The sequence below is a fragment of the Styela clava genome, chromosome 8 (genome assembly GCF_964204865.1).
Source record: "Styela clava chromosome 8, kaStyClav1.hap1.2, whole genome shotgun sequence".
Taxonomy (NCBI): domain Eukaryota; kingdom Metazoa; phylum Chordata; class Ascidiacea; order Stolidobranchia; family Styelidae; genus Styela; species Styela clava.
Genome location: NC_135257.1, coordinates 7827922 through 7853435, shown reverse-complemented (window position 1 = coordinate 7853435; position 25514 = coordinate 7827922). Strand labels below are relative to the sequence as shown.

General features: G+C 33.6%; 2 protein-coding genes across 3 annotated transcripts in view; one reads left to right on the top strand and one right to left on the bottom strand.

The window, feature by feature from the left end:
* The window catches only part of LOC144425851 (protein unc-79 homolog), a 28231-nt gene extending 19026 nt beyond the window's left edge, over positions 1 to 9205 (top strand). For both annotated transcript variants that reach the window (XM_078115586.1, XM_078115585.1), the window contains exons 37-53: positions 363 to 535; positions 801 to 933; positions 1194 to 1395; positions 1481 to 1566; positions 2349 to 2531; positions 3146 to 3214; positions 3517 to 3630; positions 3919 to 4023; positions 4555 to 4644; positions 5036 to 5125; positions 6330 to 6502; positions 6768 to 6957; positions 7470 to 7520; positions 7605 to 7775; positions 8046 to 8123; positions 8314 to 8485; positions 8721 to 9205. In XM_078115586.1, the coding sequence (XP_077971712.1) occupies positions 363 to 535; positions 801 to 933; positions 1194 to 1395; positions 1481 to 1566; positions 2349 to 2531; positions 3146 to 3214; positions 3517 to 3630; positions 3919 to 4023; positions 4555 to 4644; positions 5036 to 5125; positions 6330 to 6502; positions 6768 to 6957; positions 7470 to 7520; positions 7605 to 7775; positions 8046 to 8123; positions 8314 to 8485; positions 8721 to 8863 (2223 nt within the window). In that variant the 3' untranslated portion in view covers positions 8864 to 9205. The remainder of the gene's footprint in view (positions 1 to 362; positions 536 to 800; positions 934 to 1193; positions 1396 to 1480; positions 1567 to 2348; positions 2532 to 3145; positions 3215 to 3516; positions 3631 to 3918; positions 4024 to 4554; positions 4645 to 5035; positions 5126 to 6329; positions 6503 to 6767; positions 6958 to 7469; positions 7521 to 7604; positions 7776 to 8045; positions 8124 to 8313; positions 8486 to 8720) is intronic.
* Positions 9206 to 14036: 4831 nt separating this feature from the next.
* The window catches only part of LOC120345381 (rho guanine nucleotide exchange factor 28-like), an 82616-nt gene continuing 71138 nt past the window's right edge, over positions 14037 to 25514 (bottom strand). Inside the window, exons 22-39 of the mRNA XM_078115248.1 lie at positions 22954 to 23026; positions 22180 to 22256; positions 22000 to 22058; positions 21753 to 21833; positions 21210 to 21244; positions 20891 to 21031; positions 20621 to 20811; positions 20271 to 20432; positions 20025 to 20148; positions 19773 to 19928; positions 19540 to 19647; positions 19116 to 19382; positions 18560 to 18739; positions 17802 to 18330; positions 17526 to 17655; positions 16494 to 17141; positions 16117 to 16273; positions 14037 to 15756 (exon numbers count right to left, since the gene is read on the bottom strand). Of these exons, the coding sequence (XP_077971374.1) occupies positions 15383 to 15756; positions 16117 to 16273; positions 16494 to 17141; positions 17526 to 17655; positions 17802 to 18330; positions 18560 to 18739; positions 19116 to 19382; positions 19540 to 19647; positions 19773 to 19928; positions 20025 to 20148; positions 20271 to 20432; positions 20621 to 20811; positions 20891 to 21031; positions 21210 to 21244; positions 21753 to 21833; positions 22000 to 22058; positions 22180 to 22256; positions 22954 to 23026 (3492 nt within the window). The 3' untranslated portion in view covers positions 14037 to 15382. The remainder of the gene's footprint in view (positions 15757 to 16116; positions 16274 to 16493; positions 17142 to 17525; positions 17656 to 17801; positions 18331 to 18559; positions 18740 to 19115; positions 19383 to 19539; positions 19648 to 19772; positions 19929 to 20024; positions 20149 to 20270; positions 20433 to 20620; positions 20812 to 20890; positions 21032 to 21209; positions 21245 to 21752; positions 21834 to 21999; positions 22059 to 22179; positions 22257 to 22953; positions 23027 to 25514) is intronic.

The following is a 25514-nucleotide window of genomic DNA, read 5'->3' as shown; positions in this document are numbered from 1 at the left end:
ACGATGATTAGGTAAATAAATAAACATTTTATTGAAATTTATCCACACTGCAAATATTTAACTCTGAGTCATGAGCTCAAGATTCTCATGGGATCGTGTTTTGATTGGGTTTGAACTAGAGTTTAGATCAAACATGATCTCGATAATTGTTTTTATGGAACACATCACACAGGAATTTGAAGACAGCAAATTGTATTTGATCTTTAAGCCAGCCCACTTCAAGTAACATATGTTTTATACTTTAGTTTATGTTGGTAGTTTTATATGCTTAATGATTCCATAAGAGAGCGTGAATGATGAAGTTGAAATAAAACTGAAACATTTTCATATTTCACTTTATACTTCCTATTATTTCTCTGCAGGATTCAAAAGAAGAATCATCAGACTGTGAAGAATACTCTGCTCAAAAGAAACTTTCTATTTCTATCTCAGTCGGTTCTCAATCTCCATACAGAAGACGAACTCACTCAGAAATAACGAGAGATTGGAGTAAAATGATGCAAATACCACTTCAACAAGAAGTCGCTGTCTTGAGGTAAACAGGAATTTACAGTGACTTTACCGTGATTTTATAGTGCCACAGAACCGATTTTCCATAGTAATTCAATAGTAACTTAATTTCCAATAGTAACCTAACATAAACGTTTTCAAGATCAAAAATCGAATCGTCTCTTCAGACAAATCCTTTCTTTTGTCTAGTTTTTCTATTTTCATCCTATACTGAGAGGGATGTGAGGAAGAAATTTAAATTCTGCATGCTGACGTTAATTAATATTTTACAAATATTAAATATATTGCAGATGCCACAAATGCAATGAAAAAGTTCTTGGATTTTCTGAAAAAGTTTTGAGCGGCTCCATCATCAACATTTGTTATTTTGTTAAATTTAATGTGGAAATGGCAGCTCCTTTGTTACCAAGAATATTAACCCAGGTAATGTAAATATTAACTCACTAAAGCTAAGCCATAAATAACGGAAATAGATCTAAGTGTGAAAAGTATTTTTTTAAATTAACAAAGAAAGAAATCCCTTTCTAGTTACTCCTTTCAACTTTAACTGATAAAATTTGTGATCGATTGATCCCGTAATTGCAAAGAAGAGTCATTTTTCACAACAAGACTGACAACAACAAAAACAACAGCAACATCAAATTAGCAAATCAATGTTCTATAACCATTTACTTTTTATCTAGTTGGTATATATATCAAACCTGCTCGGAGACGGAGTAAAAGAAAGACAGTGGGGCAGCGTGCCTTTGAAAGTATCGACCGTGTCTTCATCAAACCATGTATACTCCACAGTTTCGAAGGTTGCAAGACAAGCACTCAGATGTATCCTTTTACAACTGACAAGCAATCTTCTACTGACTAAGATATTTTTGTTACCATTGGAAGGTTTGTGAAGTAATAGCAGGGATGCTATTTAAAGCAAATTTTATATATTACAGCGATATCACATTATTTGCTGTACCATTTTTAGATCCTGCATTTCTACATGGTCTTTGCATATGTTTGAACGATTATCAAAGTCTTACTTCGTTGATGGCCGTAAAGCATGTTATTGAGGTAAGATCTTAAAGAGGTTTTTTACTGTTGTCCAACATGAACGTGATTTCTCAAATTACAGAAATTGGATAATAATCATGTGAGCAAATGGATGTAGCATTACTGTTATCGTTCAGTAATGCCATATTCAGTCTTTTGAAAATATCAAATATTGTTTGACAAAGTAACATCATCTAACTAACTTGGTTGCATACGGGAATCAACAGCTCATCTCGATGGATTACGTATCTCATAGTCAAACGCATCTATATATCGTAAAATTGAGTTTGCGAATGTAAAATTTTGTTAGCAGTTAAGATGAAGACGCACAATTACCGAAATTATATTTTTAGAGTATTTGACTATCTATAGTCGCAGCATAACATGCCGTGATTATCCAACCCGGTGGTTCTCAACCTTTTTAGGCGCTCCCCCTTTGTAGAAATTGTCAAGTCTCGTGCCTCACCTCAAAAATAACTGTCTAACAATAAGCTACAAATAACCGACAGTAAGGCTCCGTGCTAAGGATAATAAAGATACAAGCACAACAGCGCACTGCAATCTCTAAACAATAAAGATATGTAAATATCCGAAATAAGGCGGGCAAGATCAAATCTAACGAATATTTCTATTTAGCTTCACGCCCCCTCAAATAATTGTCTACGCCTGACTATTGAGGCGCCCCTCGCGGTTTGAGAATCACTGATCTAACCACTAGTATATTTTTAAGCTGATGAATAGAGTTAAATATCAATAATCAAGGACGGAGTATTTAATTTTTCCAATTTCACTTGTTCCCTCAGGGACTTCCTGGAGATCTGAAAACCTTATCAGATGCTGAATTCAACAGTCTCTTGGATAATTTGTCGATCTACATGAGCTGTTTAACTCATGATTCATCTTCTAGTCAACAGTGGCAACAACTTATAAATAGTTTCAATTCTTTCTGCACTAGAATGCTGAATGTTTTATCAGTGCGGGAACAGGTGAGTTATCACTTATAGATAAATAAATTCAAAAACGATATCGAGTTCTATATTACGTTTAGGGCTGGGAATTTCGAATCAAAATTTTGAATCGAATAGTAAATTATATGAATCGGATTACGACAAAACTTTCGAATCGCCACCATCTTGTTTATTTTTGTCTGTCGAGGTGAATTCCAATTTCACATTTTTTTTATTGAAGCCATATTTTTAAAATGCAATTCTGACATTAAACTCCTTTTTTTCCCAGTACGTTATTCATAGAACATGTTGTGTATGAAATGAATACTTATGTGTCTGGAAGATTTATTACAATAAAAAGCGACATACAACTACATACCTTTCAAGAGTTCGACATTCGATTCGAAAAAAATACTGTTAAGTTAACGACACTACAGTCGATGAAGTGTTATGGTAAAGAGGCATTCCAAGTACATTTTATACTTTGCTGACTCAGAGCGAGGGTCAAGGTCAATTAGTAATATGTATTGAGTCACGATATCTAAGAAATAAAATTAAAGAAATCAAACTTTCTATTTATGTCAGCCTAATTTATTATATTTTTTTGAGTTATACTTTCAAATTAAAACAGTACATATTTTTATCATATTTAGTGCAATGCAGATGGGTTGTTTAGCATCGTCATTGTGTTGCTGAAAGCACATGCTCCTATATCAGTGAAGGTAAAATGTGGTTACTGAATAATTATATTATTCAATCTTTTCCAATAACAATATTTGATTTATGAAACATGAGATAAAGGGGTACTCACTTGTTTATTTGGGAAGGAAAGCATACTAATGATAATGCAGTTTAATTTTGTCGTTTAAGTAACAAAATTGTATTGTCTTAGCTAAAATGTACTTTTTGCTGGGTATACGAATCCATACCATAATATCGAAATAGGTATACTTACAATATATTATTTTAATATTTTAAATATAATATTTCATTCAAATATTGAATGACAAACAATATTTCACAGCAATCTCTATTGGAAACGTTTTCAAAACTATTGGTCGCAGTACTTCAGAAATGTTGCTTCACGGTGAAATCTTTGTATTCGTTGTGTTGTGCAAGCTGTAAAGTTTTCACTAGAGTAAGTGCTTCAATATATTTACTAAAAAGAACAAGATCATCAATTATTTATTGATATCGATATGATTGCCAATTAGACATCGCTAGTTTACCTATAAATAAGTTCTTCCAGCAACTTTCTTTCTTCCCCTGAAACGACCGGTAAAACTTAATATCTAAATCCATATATTATATTTTCAAATTCATTGACATGTGTAAATATGAATATTTTTTTTGAAGTTATCGTCTGCTTTCTTTACCAATTAAATAATTATTTTTAAATGTTATATCATATTTTTATTATTCTCAGACAAAAGACAAATTGTTTTTGATTCGATATGTTGTTTCTGAGATTCTATCTTGCCTAAAATTGAAAAATAAGTTTCTACATGGAAATGTCGTTATGATGTTGCAGGTGAACATTATTTTAAAAGTCGTTATAACCGTATTTCAACTTAGTTTCCTCCGTCGTCCATCATATTTGGCATCAGGTCGAATACGTATAATAAATATGTAGATTTGCCTTTTAGCGCCACATCGCGGAATAGCACGCAAGTATAGGCTTCTGAAGAACAGTAAGTGAAGTTTTAGGGCCTAATGACTTACAATTTGAATAGACTTTGAAAATGACTATACAAATCATATATCTTTGAAAGCCCGGTTAGTGTGGTTTAATTATATTATTTCAAACACTCTTGTTGATAGCATGTCATATATTCGACAAAGCATATATATGTTTAAATGCATGAAAGGGCCGAATAATGACTGGATTAGTGACCTGAGTAGTGATTTTGTCTCAATCTAAATATTAGTGCTAGCTTAATGGAAAACAAAGTCTTGTGTTCCATAGACTGATTTGTAACAATGTAGGAAAGTTTCGAAAAGCAAAAAGCGCTACCCATTACCACTGACTGTAAATTTGTTAAGTTATCATCATTGTTTTTAGTTCATGTTGATTGATATAGGAACCTGCCTAAATCCATGTGCTTATCAAAGTTTGGATGCCAAGAATTTTACTCTCATCAAGATGAATGTGGTATTTATTTCATAATTATATATTTTTTATTCGATATATTTTAATATAAATGTATGATTGTGCGATGCATTATTATTGTGATTTAGAATGGCACATTGAGCACTATACTAGCGTAATTTGTTTGTGTCGGCGCTCTACGGCGAGGCCATTCAAATGGAAATTTGATCCTATAACCAACCCTGCGTCTCACTAAAGTATTTCAGGCATCTGTCGCCTTGCGAATATTGGAGTAACCACACACCAAACTATTATTATTTCTTAAATAAGTTTGTACAATCACTTCGATTGACTTTTTCTATATGTTATATTCGTTTACCTCTTTATATACAAATGTAAGTGAGCAAGTGATGAAGATAAATTGGGTACATAAACACTAACCTTATTTTTACAGCTGCCTTGCTACGTTACTGAATGCATTCGATCTTATCTTCCTGATTGTTTGGAAATAATTTTGGACGTGGATTTTTTAAACAACTTGAAAGTATGTATTGTATGAAAGTATGTTACTTGCTAACCAGAGATACAGAACGATTACAGCGATTCCATAAATCATATATTGAGTGCATTTGTTATCAGACACAAAATGGAGCTATAGATCGCTTTGGTATTGTGTTGTTGTTTTTAGAATTTTTTCCCTTGTTGTTATGAAAAAATCTCTTTTCTCTTTAATTTACTGGACCAATTTGAAACTTTCAGTGGTTGTAAATTGTTGTTGTCGATAGACAGCTATTACTTTTAAATATTTTAATAATTCTGTGAGCTTTATGAAAGATTCCTTTTTTTGTGTGTGGGATGACGTCATCAAAATTAAATATTGCGCACATTGAGTCGGTTTGTGTTCGCGCTCGTTTTGTTCTGATGGTCAATCGAAGTCCGGATGACAACGTTACCGTACCGGTACTGTGAAGGCTGCATACCGTACAACTCCGTCTTGGTCTTCGTATCCATTGTAAAGTTGGAACGTGAATTCCAATCCACTCAACGTTGTTGTAGTGGAGTCCTATTTGCACCCGCCTTGAAGAATTATGCGCGATCTCCCAGCTTCTAGTAACTGCACAACCAAAGTAAAGAGGCAACGAGATCCTTGGAAAACGAACTGTATTCATCACTCTCCACATATGAGTAAAATGTTGCTACAGCACAGAAACTTGAAGACCCAACGATAAAACTAATTTATAACGACACGGATGCACTAGAAATAAGTAATGAAAGAATTATAAAATAACCTTCACAATAACAAAGAATAATAGCCAATACTAAATAGGACCTAACTGAGCTAAATTAATACAACAGATTTCACGAAACCCGCACCCCTAATGTAAACTACATCCAAGACAAATCTCAATACCAAACGACACTTTCGCAATCCCACAGTGCCGTATAGAACAAATCAGAAAAGCGTTACCTCAAAACAAAAGGTTTCACTCCCTATGTCTTCACTATGGCACAATAATGAGTCACTGTCAAACAGGATATCAAGATAATAAGGATAGAACATAATTTGTCTGGAATTGTTAATATAATGGAGAAATATAAATAGACGAAAGTGTGAGGCGTGTGAGGTCAAATCTAACATCCATATATTTGAGCATTACTCTCTTTTGTGTTCATATCTTCAAAGTTCACATTTATTCGATGAAGTTTACCTATTTTAGCCTCCTTACCTGCAATATACTTGTATTTAGGAACACATCTTAAGCAACCAAAATGAATTGCTGCATGGTGCTGCATGTGCCGATGTTAAAGTATCAATTGCTCAAATTGTTTGTATGGAATTATCGCAAACTACACATCAAGATAAAACATTGCAATCCTTGCTCCCGTGGATTTATGAAATGCCATCGAGTGTTCAACAGGGGTAAGTATATTATAGATTTTATTAGATAGTTTGGTAAATTTATTATAAATTTTTACGAAGAATGTATCTATAACTGTATAAATTTATTGTTTTGAAGTTGGAGCAAGATTTAATGAATGATTTAATAATAGTTTGAGTAAATTTTTCATTTAATATTATCTTATATATAATGTGAATTTGAAAATATAATGCAATTATATTAAGCGGTCTTATCGGCTTCCCTCTCACTCGGGATAAATATGTAAATCCTATCCCTATATTTAAGACCAAAGGATTACGTTGACTGTGTTTCACATATCCGACAACTTTCTTGGCTTCTTCTTGGATCTCTCACACACATTGGCCTATTTTACTCTGATATTTCACCAACTTGGCAACCATTACCTGTTGACTTATCGCCACATCTGGCAAGCATTGTTCAAGTCATTTTGACTGGTTTTCCTGGACAATATAGGGTAAGCTTTGTATTTTATTTCCATTAATTCTTGAATTACCTTTCGCTTGTTTTTGTATTAATGTATTTACTGAGAGCGTTTATACAAAGAAGTGCAAAGATCTCCCTCAGCATGTGTACTCTTGTAGTGTATGTACCAGGTTAGGGTTGGGCCATAATTTTATTTCGATTTTCTTTATTTTAGTTCGGGGCTGTCGGTGTTAGCCAGGTGAATATACTTACTGCCCATAGGTTTTAGTCCCTTTATACAACTTGATGTAAAGTATGCGAACAAAATTAGTACACTCCATGGCATATTGGTACACAAACTTCTCGAGCGCCCTTAGATTAGACCAGAATTCTAACGTTGATAACCTCTCTTTTATTCAATAATTAATTTGTAGTAGAAGAAAATCATACTAGGGAGCGGTCGCCTTATAATAAAGGGTGTGCATTTCTATTGATTGCTCCACAAAACGCAGTTTATTTGTAAGTATCATGAGGTATTCTGATTAATAATTTTCTATTATTTAGGATTCACTGACAAGTTTATCATCGCTGTTCTACGTGTTCGTGTTCTGTCAGGTAACATAAAGCTACAACAGTTCATTGCCTTAACATATTCAAATATATTGAAGATATTTTTCTATAATGTTACATTATTCCTAGCTCTGGACGTTATATTGCGATGAACTTTCATATTTGCTTTCATCATCGAATGCTGCAATACAAGGAGGGTCTGTGTTGGGATGGGATCAAAATCCACCAAGCACGCTTGTAATGGAGTTCTGGAGCAGAGTTACATCCAGTATTCTTCTTCTTCTTCAACATAACAATTCGGTAGGTTTTTAGACATTGTCAGAAATTTGAAAATCAAATCTGATACGTACTTTGGCGTAAAAACTAAAGGCTGACGTTATTTGACATATCAATTATTAATGTGCACGAATGAGTTCCACAAGATTGGCGTATTTTACCAGTGTCGTGTTATCATGTCCATAGGTTTGGGGTTGTTTTCATTTTCAAATTTTATAGGTATCGTTCAGTTTGTTATCCCATGTTTCATTGTAAATCTGAATTAACTTATAATGCTATTTACTGTACTTTAAGACTTCAGATTTGGTACATCATCACATCAGTGCTATCATGTCTTGTCTGCAACAATATAACTCTGCTGTGGTTTTCAAGGTACGTATGTCTACTACATTGCTCAGTGTTTTTAATCTGCACTACTAGGGCGTGCGTTTGGTGACTTATTCCACAGCAACATTTACAAATACAATTTTGGAAGCCTTTATACAACGAACATTTTTGGCGATCATTCAATGTAGGTGAAATTTGACTTTTCAGTTGATTCAAACCCTGCTTTGTTTTTCAGCTCTACTCTTTGTGGAAAGTGATGCTAGAGACTCGCGTTGAGGATTCTGATATTGCTCAGTCACTCGGTTGTCATGATACTTGTTTAGAAGCTAGACTAGATAAAATTCATTTGTTTTACGCATCAGCTTGTGTTGATCATCAAACAGGAGACGAAGCAGAACATTTCAGAGGTAAAACTTATCATGAAATGTCATGTATCATGTAAAACGTATAACTGAATAAAATTTAAAAATTTACGTTTAAGAATGGAATGATTCGATACTACTGGCGGATTCTTCGGGCCATTTTTACGGGCCTCTACATGGCAATAAAACACGAAACCTTTCTAATTTGCTAATGAAAAAATTTCAGCATTATAAATAGGGGGCTGATGACTGGGTAATATTTTGAACTATTTTGTAACAGAATTCAGAGCAGCGTGTGCATCGTCATCAAATGAACCGAACAGATCAGCAAACAAACTTCTTCGAATTGTTGATCAAATTAAAGAGAGACTTGCACAAGCTGAAATCACAGGCCATGCTGCAGAAAATTTGTATATAGTGTAATTGAAGCATACCTTTTGGTTGAGTGTTCACGGCAGTGTATTGAATTCTGTCTTGGAACAATAAGATAGTTTTTATAAATCCTTCAACTCGAAGTATTGTTGAATATTTTCGTGGTATAATTACTTGTCTAACATCTATTCACAAATTGGGTACACTTTTTGAATATCTCAAAAAGAGCCTTTTACGGTCCCAGATTTGTGATATTTACATTTTAATGTCGTTCATTACAGTTATATTAATATATATATTCACTATAATGAAGAATGAGACTTTTACCAATTGTAAAATGTGGATATCCAATGCATTTTTGTAAATAAACTACATTTCACGGTAATTGTGATTGAGCAATGAAAGTGGTGTAAAACTTGAGAAAACGAATTTGGGTCGGTTTTAACAGGGGTCAGCGAACGATAAATAGGACTAATTAATTTGTTGTGTGGAAATAGGCTTACAACATTTTGTGAAAAGCGTGGTGAAGTCAGATCCGTGATTAGATATTCAAACATCTTGAGAAGTAGCACTATCAAAGATACAAATCCAGTCAAAACAGGAGAGCAATGACCAAAAAATATACGGACACGAAGATCAAATAACTACGTCAACGAGCTCAGCAGTATGAAATCGCTATTTTCTACCTAGTTTTAAGACATCCTCGTTTCACAGACATTTGTGTATGTTTCATATATCTTAGCATTCAGACAATCTTGGACTCGGAGAAGTGTGCGAAGAGATAGTTATCTGGTTCATGTGACGTCAAATTTACTAATAAAGGCATTTATTTGGCACTTACCATGTTAAAGCTTGCTTTTCAGATTTTGAAATATATAAAATAGCTCATATTTCAGTACAGAAGTATCGATTTAAAATTTCCATCACAGATTAAAAAAAGCCCCCGGAGTTATTCAATTTAAGGACAATAAGAGGCTAAATTGGTTACGTGCCACTTACTTATGTCATATCATATCCCTATTTCTTAATATGTATGTTATTGGAATAGTCTTGCTCAAATTATAAAAACTTGGACAAACGAGGCTGACAGAATGACTTGTCGCATGCCTACAGATAACTGATGAGCCGTAGCGATGTAGTTCGATGCGTTTGACGTGGAAATAGCATCAGCAATGAATGCTATGCGAGTCAAGCCATTTATTTCATCGCTGCGAAATGGCTACAATAACCCCGCTTTTGATAGCGATACTTCTGGTACATGGTAATTTTACACTTTGAATTACATGCACATAGCATATTTCTAAGCATTCTGACTCTTTCCACTATCCAAATACCACATTGTGTATAAATTTCCTATATTCATTCTAAGATATCAGTGAATCTTTTTTTTCGCCGATGCACAACGGAAGCGGATCGTAGTCGTCAACAGCAACTCCACAGGCAAATTAAAAAAAAAACGTTTCGATTATAACTAACGAAAATGACCTTACCCACGCACATTCAGAAACCAAATATGACGTCATTTTATGCTGCAAATTTATTGCTGAAACTTACGATAGTATCGTTCAGTGAGAAGCGATACAGAAAGAAGGAGTAAATAAAGAACAAAAAATAATAATACCAAAAAGCGGAGAGAACAAGAAGAACGCAAAATGGTAGATAGAGAAAAAAGTCGGGAATCATGAATCGATGGTAAGAAATTATAATTAATACTAATAATATAATAATGATAAGAAAAAAAACGTTGGTAAAAATTATAATAATAATAAGCAAATAAGCAAACTCAAACGTTTTGTTTATTTTATTTACCATAATATAAATGATATGACTAATAAAACTACCCTTTATAATGATAACATCGGAGAAATATGGCCATTTGCCCAGCAAAGGCCGTCGAAGTAATTTAAACGCCACTCCAATTGGTAATTAATGTGAAGCTACAAGTTTTTGGCTGTTTTAAGATGAAATGAATTTAGAACACCACACAGTTTTCCATACAATAGTCATATTTTTGTTTCTAGTAGGTTGAGTGCAAAAGGAAAATGCGTTTAAAGGCGCTGGTGACTGATGTGCTAAAATTTGGAAAATGCCCAAAGTTGTAACATAAAAAAATGGAATAAAAACGATAATTATAAAATGTTTATGGACCAAGAAAGTGCTGATTAATTTCATTTTTAATCAAATTTTATAATAAAAAAAGGAGTTCTGTGAAATATTAGGCAATGACATGATCGGATCATGATAAACTCACATATGCAGGGCGAATCTCACCATACTGTTATAATAATAATTACCATTCGCTACAATCGAATCTTGCAGAAAGGGCAGTGTGGAATTCTGGTTCTAGTTCAAAGGCAAAGAGATCAGTAATAAGTTGAATGTCCATGTCATTTTTTTACTCAATGCATTACCATGTGACCAAGCGTTATTATGCATTACCAAGTGCTTATCTCTGAGCGAATTTTATCCTTAATTTAGTCCGTTTAATGAAAACGAGATGATAACGTAACATAAATGATTACTTTTTCAGTTTGAATTTTAATATAGTCTGGATAGAAAAAAAATTGAGATATAATAAACCATCGAAATTGTTATATTTTAAGTAATCGACTCGGCAATTACAATATTCTATTATACAGATATTGTATTTGAATCGTCCGAGTATGTTTCTTTGTTGTATCTTGTTTTTCAGCATGTCGATTTCATTTGATAGGAACATACCCGCTGTTTTTAGTTTCAGTTAATGATGCTGCCGAAAGGTCTGGGCACCATCCATAGTGACCAATTCTTCAATCTACGTATGTTATTTATTTAATCTTCAGAAGTAAATCTCTGTCGTATTTGCTTTTTCACCGTTCGAACCCCAAGAACCTCTTTTGTTTTTCTTTTTCTTATCCGTTCCTTCCTTCGAAGAACTAGATGAGGCGGAGTTCGATCTTTCCAGTCCGGATTCTGAATCCGGTAAATATAAACTCGTTATCGGGTTCGGAGAAGAGGTTGATCTCCCACGGTTGTTCAAGTTTGTTACGTCCATGTTTGCTTCGGACTTGGAATGTTTCAAGTTGTTCGGCACAGAAAGAGTATTACTCTAGCAAACATTTACAAATACAATTTTGGAAGCCTTTATACAACGAACATTTTTGGCGATCATTCAATGTAGGAGAAATTTGACTTTTCAGTTGATTCAAACCCTGCTTTGTTTTTCAGCTCTACTCTTTGTGGAAAGTGATGCTAGAGACTCGCGTTGAGGATTCTGATATTGCTCAGTCACTCGGTTGTCATGATACTTGTTTAGAAGCTAGACTAGATAAAATTTATTTGTTTTACGCATCAGCTTGTGTTGATCATCAAACAGGAGACGAAGCAGAACATTTCAGAGGTAAAACTTATCATGTAATGTCATGTATCATGTAAAACGTATAACTGAATAAAATTTGAAAATTTACGTTCAAGAATGGAATGATTCGATACTACTGGCGGATTCTTTGGGCCATTTTTACGGGCCTCTACATGGCATTAAAACACGAAACCTTTCTAATTTGCTGATGAAAAAATTTCAGCATTATAAATAGGGGGCTGATGACTGGGTAATACTTTGAACTATTTTGTAACAGAATTCAGAGCAGCGTGTGCATCGTCATCAAATGAACCGAACAGATCAGCAAACAAACTTCTTCGAATTGTTGATCAAATTAAAGAGAGACTTGCACAAGCTGAAATCACAGGCCATGCTGCAGAAAATTTGTATATAGTGTAATTGAAGCATACCTTTTGGTTGAGTGTTCACGGCAGTGTATTGAATTCTGTCTTGGAACAATAAGATAGTTTTCATAAATCCTTCAACTCGGAGTATTGTTGAATATTTTCGTGGTATAATTACTTGTCTAACATCTATTCACAAATTGGGTACACTTTTTGAATATCTCAAAATGAGCCTTTTACGGTCCCAGATTTGAGATATTTACATTTTAATGTCGTTCATTACAGTTATATTAATATATATATTCACTATAATGAGGAATGAGACTTTTACCAATTGTAAAATGTGGATATCCAATGCATTTTTGTAAATAAACTACATTTCACGGTAATTGTGATTGAGCAATGAAAGTGGTGTAAAACTGAGAAAACGAATTTGGGTCGGTTTTAACAGGGGTCAGCGAACGATAAATAGGACTAATTAATTTGTTGTGTGGAAATAGGCTTACAACATTTTGTGAAAAGCGTGGTGAAGTCAGATCCCTGATTAGATATTCAAACATCTTGAGAAGTAGCACTATCAAAGATACAAATCCAGTCAAAACAGGAGAGCAATGACCAAAAAATATACGGACACGAAGATCAAATAACTACGTCAACGAGCTCAGCAGTATGAAATCGCTATTTTCTACCTAGTTTTAAGACATCCTCGTTTCACAGACATTTGTGTATGTTTCATATATCTTAGCATTCAGACAATCTTGGACTCGGAGAAGTGTGCGAAGAGATAGTTATCTGGTTCATGTGACGTCAAATTTGCTAATAAAGGCATTTATTTGGCACTTACCATTTTAAAGCTTGCTTTTCAGATTTTGATATATGTAAAATAGCTCATATTTCAGTACAGAAGTATCGATTTAAAATTTCCATCACAGATTAAAAAAAGCCCCCGGAGTTATTCAATTTAAAGACAATAAGAGGCTAAATTGGTTACGTGCCACTTACTTACTTACGTATCATATCCCTATTTCTTAATATGTATTTTATTGGAATAGTCTTGCTCAAATTATAAAAACTTGGACAAACGAGGCTGACGGAATGACTTGTCGCATGTCTACAGATAACTGATGAGCCGTAGCGATGTAGTTCGATGCGTTTGACGTGGAAATAGCATCAGCAATGAATGCTATGCGAGTCAAGCCATTTATTTCATCGCTGCGAAATGGCTACAATAACCCCGCTTTTGATAGCGATACTTCTGGTACATGGTAATTTTACACTTTGAATTACATGCACATAGCATATTTCTAAGCATTCTGACTCTTTCCACTATCCAAATACCACATTGTGTATAAATTTCCTATATTCATTCTAAGATATCAGTGAATTTTTTTTTTCGCCGATGCACAACGGAAGCGGATCGTAGTCGTCAACAGCAACTCCATAGGCAAATTAAAAAAAAACGTTTCGATTATAACTAACGAAAATGACCTTACCCACGCACATTCAGAAACCAAATATGACGTCATTTTATGCTGCAAATTTATTGCTGAAACTTACGACAGTATCGTTCAGTGAGAAGCGATACAGAAAGAAGGAGTAAATAAAGAACAAAAAATAATAATACCAAAAAGCGGAGAGAACAAGAAGAACGCAAAATGGTAGATAGAGAAAAAAGTCGGGAATCATGAATCGATGGTAAGAAATTATAATTAATACTAATAATATAATAATGATAAGAAAAAAAACGTTGGTAAAAATTATAATAATAATAAGCAAATAAGCAAACTCAAACGTTTTGTTTATTTTATTTACCATAATATAAATGATATGACTAATAAAACTACCCTTTATAATGATAACATCGGAGAAATATGGCCATTTGCCCAGCAAAGGCCGTCGAAGTAATTTAAACGCCACTCCAATTGGTAATTAATGAGAAGCTACAAGTTTTTGGCTGTTTTAAGATAAAATGAATTTAGAACACCACACAGTTTTCCATACAATAGTCATATTTTTGTTTCTAGTAGTTTGAGTGCAAAAGGAAAATGCGTTTAAAGGCGCTGGTGACTGATGTGCTAAAATTTGGAAAATGCCCAAAGTTGTAACATAAAAAAACGGAATAAAAACGATAATTATAAAATGTTTATGAACCAAGAAAGTGCTGATTAATTTCATTTTTAATCAAATTTTATAATAAAAAAAGGAGTTCTGTGAAATATTAGGCAATGACATGATCGGATCATGATAAACTCACATATGCAGGGCGAATCTCACCATACTATTATAATAATAATTAACATTCGCTACAACCGAATTAATAAAAAAATGTAATGTAGGAAATAACATTTTTTTACAATGAATCTTGCAGAAAGGGCAGTGTGGAATTCTGGTTCTAGTTCAAAGGCAAAGAGATCAGTAATAAGTTGGATGTCCATGTCATTTTTTTACTCAATGCATTACCATGTGACCAAGCGTTATTATGCATTACCAAGTGTTTATCTCTGAGCGAATTTTATCCTTAATTTAGTCCGTTTAATGAAAACGAGATGATAACGTAACATAAATGATTACTTTTTCAGTTTGAATTTTAATATAGTCTGGATAGAAAAAAAAATTGAGATATAATAAACCATCGAAATTGTTATATTTTAAGCAATCGACTTGGCAATTACAATATTCTATTATACAGATATTGTATTTGAATCGTCCGAGTATGTTTCTTTGTTGTATCTTGTTTTTCAGCATGTCGATTTCATTTGATAGGAACATACCCGCTGTTTTTAGTTTCCGTTAATGATGCTGCCGAAAGGTCTGGGCACCATCCATAGTGACCAATTCTTCAATCTACGTATGTTATTTATTTAATCTTCAGAAGTAAATCTCTGTCGTATTTGCTTTTTCACCGTTCGAACCCCAAGAACCTCTTTTGTTTTTCTTTTTCTTATCCGTTCCTTCCTTCGAAGAACTAGATGAGGCGGAGTTCGATCTTTCCAGTCCGGATTCTGAATCCGGTAAATTTAAACTCGTTATCGGGTTCGGAGAAGAGGTTGATCTCCCACGGTTGTTCAAGTTTGTTACGTCCATGTTTGCTTCGGACTTGGAATGTTTCAAGTTGTTCGGCACAGATAGAGTATTACTTCTGCTTGATTTTGAATCAATGAGATCTGAAGAACTGTTCGTGGGACGAGGTGCTTTCTTGTGATGTGAAAAAGGCAATTTACTTTTCAAGCCATCAGTAAATGCTGGAAATAAAAAAAAAGAGATTAATCATCAGAGAATCTAATCATAATTACTTGCTAATTGGTTGCATCCCAAAATTGTAAAAAAATGACATTAGATTTGAAAATTAAAATGGCATTTTCCTACAAAAAAAACGATTTTAGGGAAACCCTTCCATTTTAACAAAAACCAAATTTAAAAAAAATAAAAACGGCATATTCTTGAAGTAAATATCAAAATTTAACGGGAAATCTGGATGAAAGATGGTAAAACAGTTTTGTCGAGTGCTATCTAGAGCCTTCTTCTGAGCAAAAGTGTACAGTCCTGTACAAAAAGATCAAAACAATCACTTTAATATTGAGGCAGTTGTTTATATAACTTACTTGGCTTTGATGAACTTGATGAATTTGAATGCGAACTTGATAAACCTGCCATCTTTGATAACTTGGTTGGAATGACTTGTTGGCTACCACTTCCATGTTTGGGAGCTTTTGACAATGATGAAAGATTACTTGGAATTACACTGTGACGAGGTGGAGCCTAAACAAAGAAATAATAGATTATAACTCTTGTCAGTTGGAGTTATGCTAGGCCAACTGTCTATCCTTCCTTTATGCATTTGTGCTTGGATCCTTATGTGTATAATGCACGGATATTGATGATTATATTATGTGATGCAGTGTGTGCAGCTTGTTTGGTAATTTAACTCTTATAGGTTATAAGGTAAAAGTAGGTTTGAAGATATATAATGCCAACTTACCACATGTCCCATAACTTGATTGGTGGCACTGTATTGCAGATGTATTGGTTTTTGCGTTCCCGCTTGACCAGCAGTCGGGACTGGGGGTTGTACAGATTGATGGTGTGTGTTTGGTAAAAAGTTTGATTGTTGGTCTCGCTTTCCAGTTCCGGGAAACGTTTTTGGGTAATCGCCTGCTGTCGAGTATGTGGGAGAATTAGATGACTCTTTTGGCAAGGTACCTTCACCGGAAGACAATTCGCCTTCAAGGTTGGAATGTGATTTGCTAAGTGCCGATGGCAAAGATGCAAGGCTTTGTCCGAATGGAATATTATTCCTATGCGATTTTGATATAGTGTTTTCGTCAATGCCATAGTCTTCTTCCTCAAATGCATTATTGCTATTGTTCTTATTAGAAAGCGAAGTAGGATAAGTAACGGAATGAGTAATCCGTGATCCTGCTTGTCGCTGCAATTCTTTCAATCTGACCATTTCCCTTTGGTACTCTTCTTTCTGTCGCCTTACGTCTTCTTGTAGTCTTTGAACCTCTATTTCATCTCTTTTCAATTTCGCTTCTTTTTCATCGAATTGCTTCGAATCTATGTCCATTGAAGCCTGGAAACGCTTATACCTTTTATCAAACTGTTCTCTTTCATTCTTCAATTGTTCCTGTAATGAACAAAACCAATTTTATATTAACTCTGGAAACGTGCTTTTCAAAATAATTCATATTTTTGTCCAAAATTACTGTTAAGAAAAAAAATAAAATAAACAATTCTGGTTGAAAGGCAATATATTTTAAAAGGTTCAAGCTGGTAAGACTCTTGTCCAAGGAGTCTCCAAACAAGTCCATAAAATCTACCACTAGAAAATCCCCACCATAATTATCCACAATAACGTAAGCAGACATTTATGGGTATAATGGTATTCAAATTCAACAACTTTCATAATACAAATGTATATGCTACAATGAGAATGCCATATACTCATTTATTTACCTTAGTTTCATATATTTTAGTGGACATATTGACAACAATAATATAAGTATCCTACCTCTCTCTTTGCCAAGTCTTGTTCCAATTCTGAATGTTTTGCTTGATTTCTTCTAGCTTCCATTTCTTGGAATTGATTCCCGTTTCTTCTTCTACTTTGTGATTGTGCTTGCATCAGTTTTACAGACATTCTGGAAATATGAAGACACAATTGAAATATCATTGCAATGATAATCTCCCATCTGTCGAGAGCAGAGAGACTCAATCAATGCTGCATATGGAACTTTGAAATTTTTAAATTAGATTTTACTTTTATTTTGATGAAAATTACACTCACTTTTGAACTTGAGTGTCCTGTTGAGTGGCAATTGATAAATACTCGTTAAGTAGGTGAGTCAGTTGAGCAAGTGCTGATATCTGATCTGAAGTTGGTGGTAACAGTAAACCTTGACCAGTTGTCATTACTGACGACTCTCCGAGATGTTGTTCGCTGCCTGCATTGGACATATCACCTTCAATCAGCCCAGAATCACGCTTCGAATCTTCTGACGATACTACATTATCCTGCTTTTGTCCCAGTCTCGACAAACTTGATGACCATTTCGCTCTTGGTGAAGGCGGTTCTTTACCGTTGTCAAATCCACCAAATGTTTCAGATCGTTTTGGCAATGCAGGTGGAGGGTAAGTGCCGCTATCGTGTTCCCCTACACTTGAAGGGTTGCGATTGAGTCCGCCTGGTCCACAGATAGCATGTGAGAGTTTGTTTACTTGCTCTATTGCTTTTTGAAGAGTGGATGCTCCTTCAGGTATTTTGGAGTTTTGTAGATCATCAAAATTAAGAGTCGGGTAACCAAATTTCATGTTTGCTGAAAAGAGAATATGAATCATGAAAAGGAATGAACAATATAAATTATGTGTCGATCCATAGAGAATACATTAAGCGATGAGTTGTCCTTTTGGATGGATCTGAGGACAATTAAAATCCACTAAAATAAGAAAACCTTGGCTCAGTTCTTATATAAATAAAGTCCTTCTAAATTTTGAAAATCAAGCTTGAAAATTCTAATTGAAAAATTTATAAAATAGATGACTCACCTGTAAGTTCTGGTTTTTCAAGAACTTCAACTAAATGTTTAAATTTCTCCATTTTTTCCTTCAATAGTTCATTCACTTTCTGATCTCTTTTTTCCAACTCTGATATAATTTGATTAGCTCGAATCCATTTCTTTCCCATTCGTCTTTGTACTTCGACGTCTTGATCAGAAACTCCTTCATCTGTTGAAAAGTAAATAATAGAGGTTCAAAATGAGGTCTGCAATGCCTAGATAATCAGAGAAAGACTTAGCAACCTCAAAATAAGATATACGAGTCTTTTTATATCCGTGTGTCCTCTATTCCTTCTTTCTCGGACCATTCAGTGATATTATGACTTTATGACAAGGTCAAATTTTGCAAAGTAGGACTAAATGGAATTGACAATACTGTATAGGAAATTCATGTAACATTTTCAATCCTGTGTAGCAAAGAATAGAACATTTTGCCTTGATTATTACATTCATTTTAACTAGAAAATTGCATCATTTTAACAGATTGTCCAATATGGATGCCTATAGCTTCTCAGTTTCTGACAACAAAGACTCCCAAAACATACCTTCTTCTGGGCATTCATCCGCAGCTGCTCTGATCCATTGCATCCAATTTTTACTTGCTGAAGCAGATTGGCAAATAAGTTCATACATTTCAGGTTGATTGCTGCTAGCACTAAGTAGAAAAAGTGCACTGTCTTCTCCTGCTTTCTCTCGAACAATGAGTTTGTGCAAAGGAACTGCTGCAGGTTGGCCAACTGATGCAAATGAGTACCGTTGATTGTTTTCTTGCAGAAATATCAACAAATCTTTGAAGAGGATTAGGGTGATATCTGAAAGTACATAAATTTTATTATTGTTAGCAATAGAAAACAAGGTGGATATAAATAGATTTTTGACCAAATGAAATGAAAGCAATAAAAAAACTCTAGACCATCATTGTTATATTAATTTGTAAAATCCATTCTAAGAAATAGAAATAATGATTACCTGCAGGTCGTTTCATAGTGTTCGGTTTCCATTGTAACGTACCCACTTGTAACAATTTATTATTCTCGAGAGCATGATTGAAATCATCACGAGTGAACTTTCTACCATCTGTAAATCAAAAAGAAGTTTATTTCATTGAATGGATGAGCTTTGCTATATTTCTATGAAGACTTAACCTATTGTTGCCAATTGCCATGTATGCCTCTAGGTGGAAAATACATATATGTTTTTACCTTTGTAAGCTGCATGGCCTTTTCCTTCCATTTTATGATAAATATCTTTCGCTTTCTGTAGCTTTTCATACTCTAACACTTGTTTATCAACTTTCTTTATAATGTCTGTAATAGTCCGTAACGCGATATTCAGGTTTTCCCGATCTTTCGTGTGTTCTGAAAAGAGAGTTAAAAATGATAAGAATGCATTGTTAGTTATTTAATAGTGATGAAATATTTTTCCATGCTTTTGAGATTCTAAAGTGTACAAACCTTTTTTGTTTGAATTGTCGATGAGCGTCTTCAAAATGACTGGATATTTTGTAATTCTCTGTGTTACAAGCAAAATACATCCTGGAATATCCCGTCGTCTTGTCAAGGGATTCTTATGACATCTCTGTAAGATTCAAACAAATTTGAACATTAAATACGGTCAATTTTTTTAAATGAAATTGCCAGTCTAAAATTTTCTATTTTTATTATGCAGTACAATAGTATACTACAAACAATCACACTCACCCTTGTCAAATCTTGAAATTTCTTATCATTTTTCAACATATCTTTATAATTTGAAACGATTTCTTTCTGTTTGCTGCAAAATTCACTAAATAACCATAACATCTGTCGACCGCTCTCATCCTTCCATTGATTTAATAATATATCTCCGATTTTTGAAACAACCTGGGGTAACGAAATGAAGTTTTCAAGTAAGGATATGAGAGTAGATAATTCAGAATGAAAAAGAATTCAACCCAAATGGAAATTCACTTGAATGGTAAACTCCAACCAATTATTTTCATTTCTACTTTTACCAAATCGTACATTGACCCATATCAGAGAAGAAGATAAAAAATTTGGTAACAGCTTACCTGATTTTCATTTTGTCTGTCATCTAACTTTTGAACAAAATTTGAAGTAAACTCAACAAATTCATCGATTTGTGGGAACATTTTATCAATAACTTCTTGATCAAGTTGAAGTTCACGAGACATTCCGTTTGCAAATATTTTTTGCATTATTTTTAACGTTGTTAAGAAATTTCTTTCTTTTTGGATAAATTCTGCAAAAAGAAAACCGTTTATAAAACATATTGAACGAAATCTGATAAAAGAGATATTTGTTGTTCTGTCAAAACATACCAAATATATTATCCTGTCTTTTAATATCTTTCTTGTCCATTTTTTTCAACAATTTCTTTTCTACAGTAACACTCCATGCCTCTGGTTCGTTTTCTTTAATAATAAGATCTGGATCACTGGTAAGTTCTCCTAGATCGACAGCTGTTGAACAAAATAAAATTTATGAAAATTAGACTCAATTGAACAAGTGGTGAAATAGATTGGATTTATAAAAAATATAATTTGGATATAGAATTGGACAGCATAAAATAAGATTTTTAATCATAATTTTAAATTAGAGAAAGTGATAAAATGATAATATTATTCCGTATAAACATACCTTCATCATCAAGCGATTCCATTGATCCCGAAATACTAAAAAAAAAAGAAAAATCAATATAAAATTACAATACATATATATCTATGTTTCATGCTTGCTCAGTTCTTAAATGGAAATAGATTTACACAATAAGATCTAGTTATCCGGCCTCAATCTCGATAGCAATGTAAATTTCAGAGCTAAATTTATAGTTTCCTAATATTTGCGGAACTGATTGTGCCCAATTTGAACAATAAATTCTTATATAATGAATATTTTATTATACGCAACAGTCGCAGATCACATGACAAATAGGAAAGAATAACAGCAGGGTATGAAAAAGGTAGAAGTTATAATACACAGTGAGCTTTTGTGACATATACCGGTACTCAAATAAAAATACTCGATTATTATGAGTACGAGGTAATAAGCATATGTGATCTACTTAAAATATTGATATCTACTCACTTATAATACTGAGTAATGTGAGGAGATAGTAATTTTTTGAGACATCTACTCAATACATAAAAATCTAATCTACTCAAACAATAAAAATTTACTCACTTATTATAATGAGACATGTGAGGAGGTGTTCTTGAACCTGAGTTAAGTGAGGCTGAATCACCTTCATCTTTGTATGAATTTCTTAATAGATGAACAAAAATGTTTAAAAATGGATAATTGTTTATCAGCCATAACCCAGGAAGAAATAGACCAGATCTGTGATTCAACTTACTTCACAATAAAACAGACTTAAAATTTCAAAAATCAATAGGGAAAACAAGTGAAGAAATCAAAGTTAATAACATACCTGCCCAATTTATTATCGGAAAATGGAGGTTCAAGTGATTTCGCTGATTCATAGTTTGTCTGAAAAAAATACAAATTCATATTATGTGCTTTGTATAGTTTCAATACATGATTGTATGATAATATTTTGATTTCAAACATGTGTAAGATTAATGCCATAAAAAAATAAACATCATCTCACCGAAATCGGTCTTGTAAAGTTTCGTGTGGGTAGATTGTGTACTCTATCTGTGTATGGATATGATCCATTGCTGTTCACTGAAAACATAATAAATATGAATATGTTTAAAAATTGTGCTAAACAATGCTATCAGTATTGCATATTCAGTTCAAATATTTCAATAATGGAATGATGGCCTCACAAAGAAAATATTATAAAATTACAGGGTGGGCAAAAAAAAAGGTCACCCTTTTACATTCGGAATGTAAAAAATGTTAACATATTTTTGGCCCACTGTGTAAATGATAGAATAATGTTTCAACAACAAACTTGTACTATGCCTTATAAAATGGACAGCTATTAAAATACCTGTGTGTAAGCAACATATTCAATACATTTAAATTTACATGATGCACCTATTCCCGGCAATACTATAAAGAAAGAAACTAAATTTTGTATAAAAACGTGACTGATTGATCATTAATATTATACAAGTGAATAACGTTATCGTTTGTGTCTGGTGACAAAATAGTAAATATTACACAGTATGCCATCTTGCTGTATTGGCTTTGGGCAATTCGGCCATTTCAAATGGCAGCAAATTAAATTGGATTTATAGTGTTATCCTCCATTCAATAGTATTTTGCTAGAACAAGATTTCCTTTTGATAATCCAAATTTTAGATTCTGTAATTATTGTGATTTAACAATCCATGAAAGTCATATGACAATGACTTAAATAAAATAAATATAAGGTCATCCTTTTCGTGACAACGAGAAGCATGAGGCAACTTACATGAACCACTATAGGCTGGCATCTTGCTGATCATCATACTTTGAGGTCTTGGTGTGTTCAATGTTACACCTTTCTGAAACAAAGAATAAAAATAATGAAATATTGCAACTAGCCAATCTTAACAATAGAATTTTTCAAATGCTTAAGAAGAGCTATAAAGAGAATTGCTCTAATGATTCATTCAATTCATGCAGCTGATTTGTTAAATATTTGAAACAATTGCAAAATAATGCAACATTTACAGTTCCAGGAATGAAATAATGACGGCGTGATTTATCATCCCATTCCAAGGATGGATCGCACATGACGAGCCATTTGGGATCAAGATGACATCTGGCCAAAATTATTCGTTTAAATCTTCAACCAGAAATATTGCTTCTAGGTCAGATACATCCACTGCAAAATCCCATAATTCTCAAAATTCTAAACGATTTTATCGGTTAGTCCAACTAAACAAGTTGTGATGCGTCTATTTACCTTTCTCCGCAATTTGACTTCGCTGGAAAACATTTTAAACTGAATGTACGATTTGCATAGAAACGCGAAAATAATCTATCATATATACAACAATCTAGCAGAAACAAGTGCCTTTTTGTTAGAAATCTTATTTGTTCATATCCTAGTTGACTACTATAAGTTTTACTTTCGCTACATAATACACATACACTGTACCGAAACTTGAATGTTGATTACGCTCTCTGTGCGGTTTCGATCAGCTGTTCTCAAGAGATATACGTACTTTTGGAATCAAATTTATTGAGCTTATATATGTTATAAGGGATGAAAATATTGAGAAAAGTTTGGCAGATTGATTCCCCAGGTAAGCAATATCGAAATATCATAATAATAATGTATTCCACACGAGTGTTACTGTTCGAATGAAATATTCATATTCGTGGTGGGCTGTTTATTACTAAGGTTGCAATAACAAGCCTAACCCATGAATATTAATTAATTACTTCATATACTGCGTTCCTATTTAAAAATGAATTTCTTGACGAGTTAGTATTTCCGTTGCGAACCCTTGCGTGCAACAGAAAAAGCAATATTTTTTCTTCTAAAATTGCGTGTTGTCCGCTAGCTGAACGTCACGTTATGAGCGCATAATCATATTAATTGTGTTGTTGATTCAACGAGGGTTAAAATAATGTTTTGATATTGAAGGCAATGAAAATGTCAATCTGTGGCATCTATTCATATACACGTTTACATCAGAAAGTAATATTAGGTTCAGAATAACAACAACAATCGACACACAAGACGCAGCACAATCACAAGAAATTGTCAAAGGACGAAAGCTACCAAAATTTCTGCTGTCGAGCGAAACTCTACCTAATAATGAGCTGGATGGCGGGAAACCCCTATGAGAACAATAATACTAAAATTGATTTGCAACCTGTTCGAAATGGAATTTTAACGACAGGATGAACATGCACAAAAATTTGTTTCGTGTCTCGCTACCACATTACGGTTCTTATAAGACGTCCTCTATTTAGTTAATTAAAATATTTAACATATAACCCCAATCGCAAGCCTCGCAAATATAGTTCAACCTTCTAATAAGCTATCATAACATTGTCTCAATCAATAAGCTGCCATTCCATACGTACGCCTCCGCGATGTAAAATAAGCAACCTGTGTGTATGAGCGCAATTTTTCTTGCTACTGTTATTCCTCTACCGAGAAACACGGCGCCCACTGTCAACGTTTTGCGTAATAGTTTAAGCTAAGCGATGCAATTTTTAGCTAGTTTCTGAGAGGTGTAATTCATTCAAAACTCACCAAATCTGGGCATATCATAATCGATTATAGAAATTTAAGGTCCATGCATTCGCGAAGACAAAATTTTAGAAGAAGAATATTGTGACAGTATCCAAAAACGTTGAGTCACGTACTTTAACAATATAGTGTAGCTTAATCAATATAAGTACAAGACCGTGTTCCCATTGCATAGTGTGTGAAAATACAGAACACTTTATTTATCCAATTTACCCAGTCAGATATTGCAAAACCGCAGGCATATGATATTAGCCAACAAAAATTGACCCCAAAACTAGATTTATTCATTTTTTTACCAAAATATTTTTCGAATTTGATAAAGGGAACATCGTGCCGACATCGTGCATTATATTTCCAATTACATATGTTGACGTCATATCGTAGGGACAGATATTAAAATAATAAAAAAAAACGCAATGAAGCCCGTTTCGATGACAATGATTAAACTAGGGTTACGCAGGTCAACGAACAGAGGCAGGAAGACAGCAAGATCTGAGTGAAAAAAAATTTTCAGGGGAATCATGGTCCATCACCAATGAGCTAACCGATACAATGTAACTTTACTAATAAACTAATGATTTTTCGATCGCAGACATGGAATCTGCCAGATGTGAAAGGAGAAAACCCTAAACTTCAACGGAAAACAAGTAGGGTTGTGATTGGTACCCAAATGGCTCAAGTCACTTTGCATCATTAGGACCTAGTTTGTACCAGATCTAAGTTTGTACCAATACTAACTAGACATGGTAATATTCGCGTGGTACAAAGCCAATCCATCAATT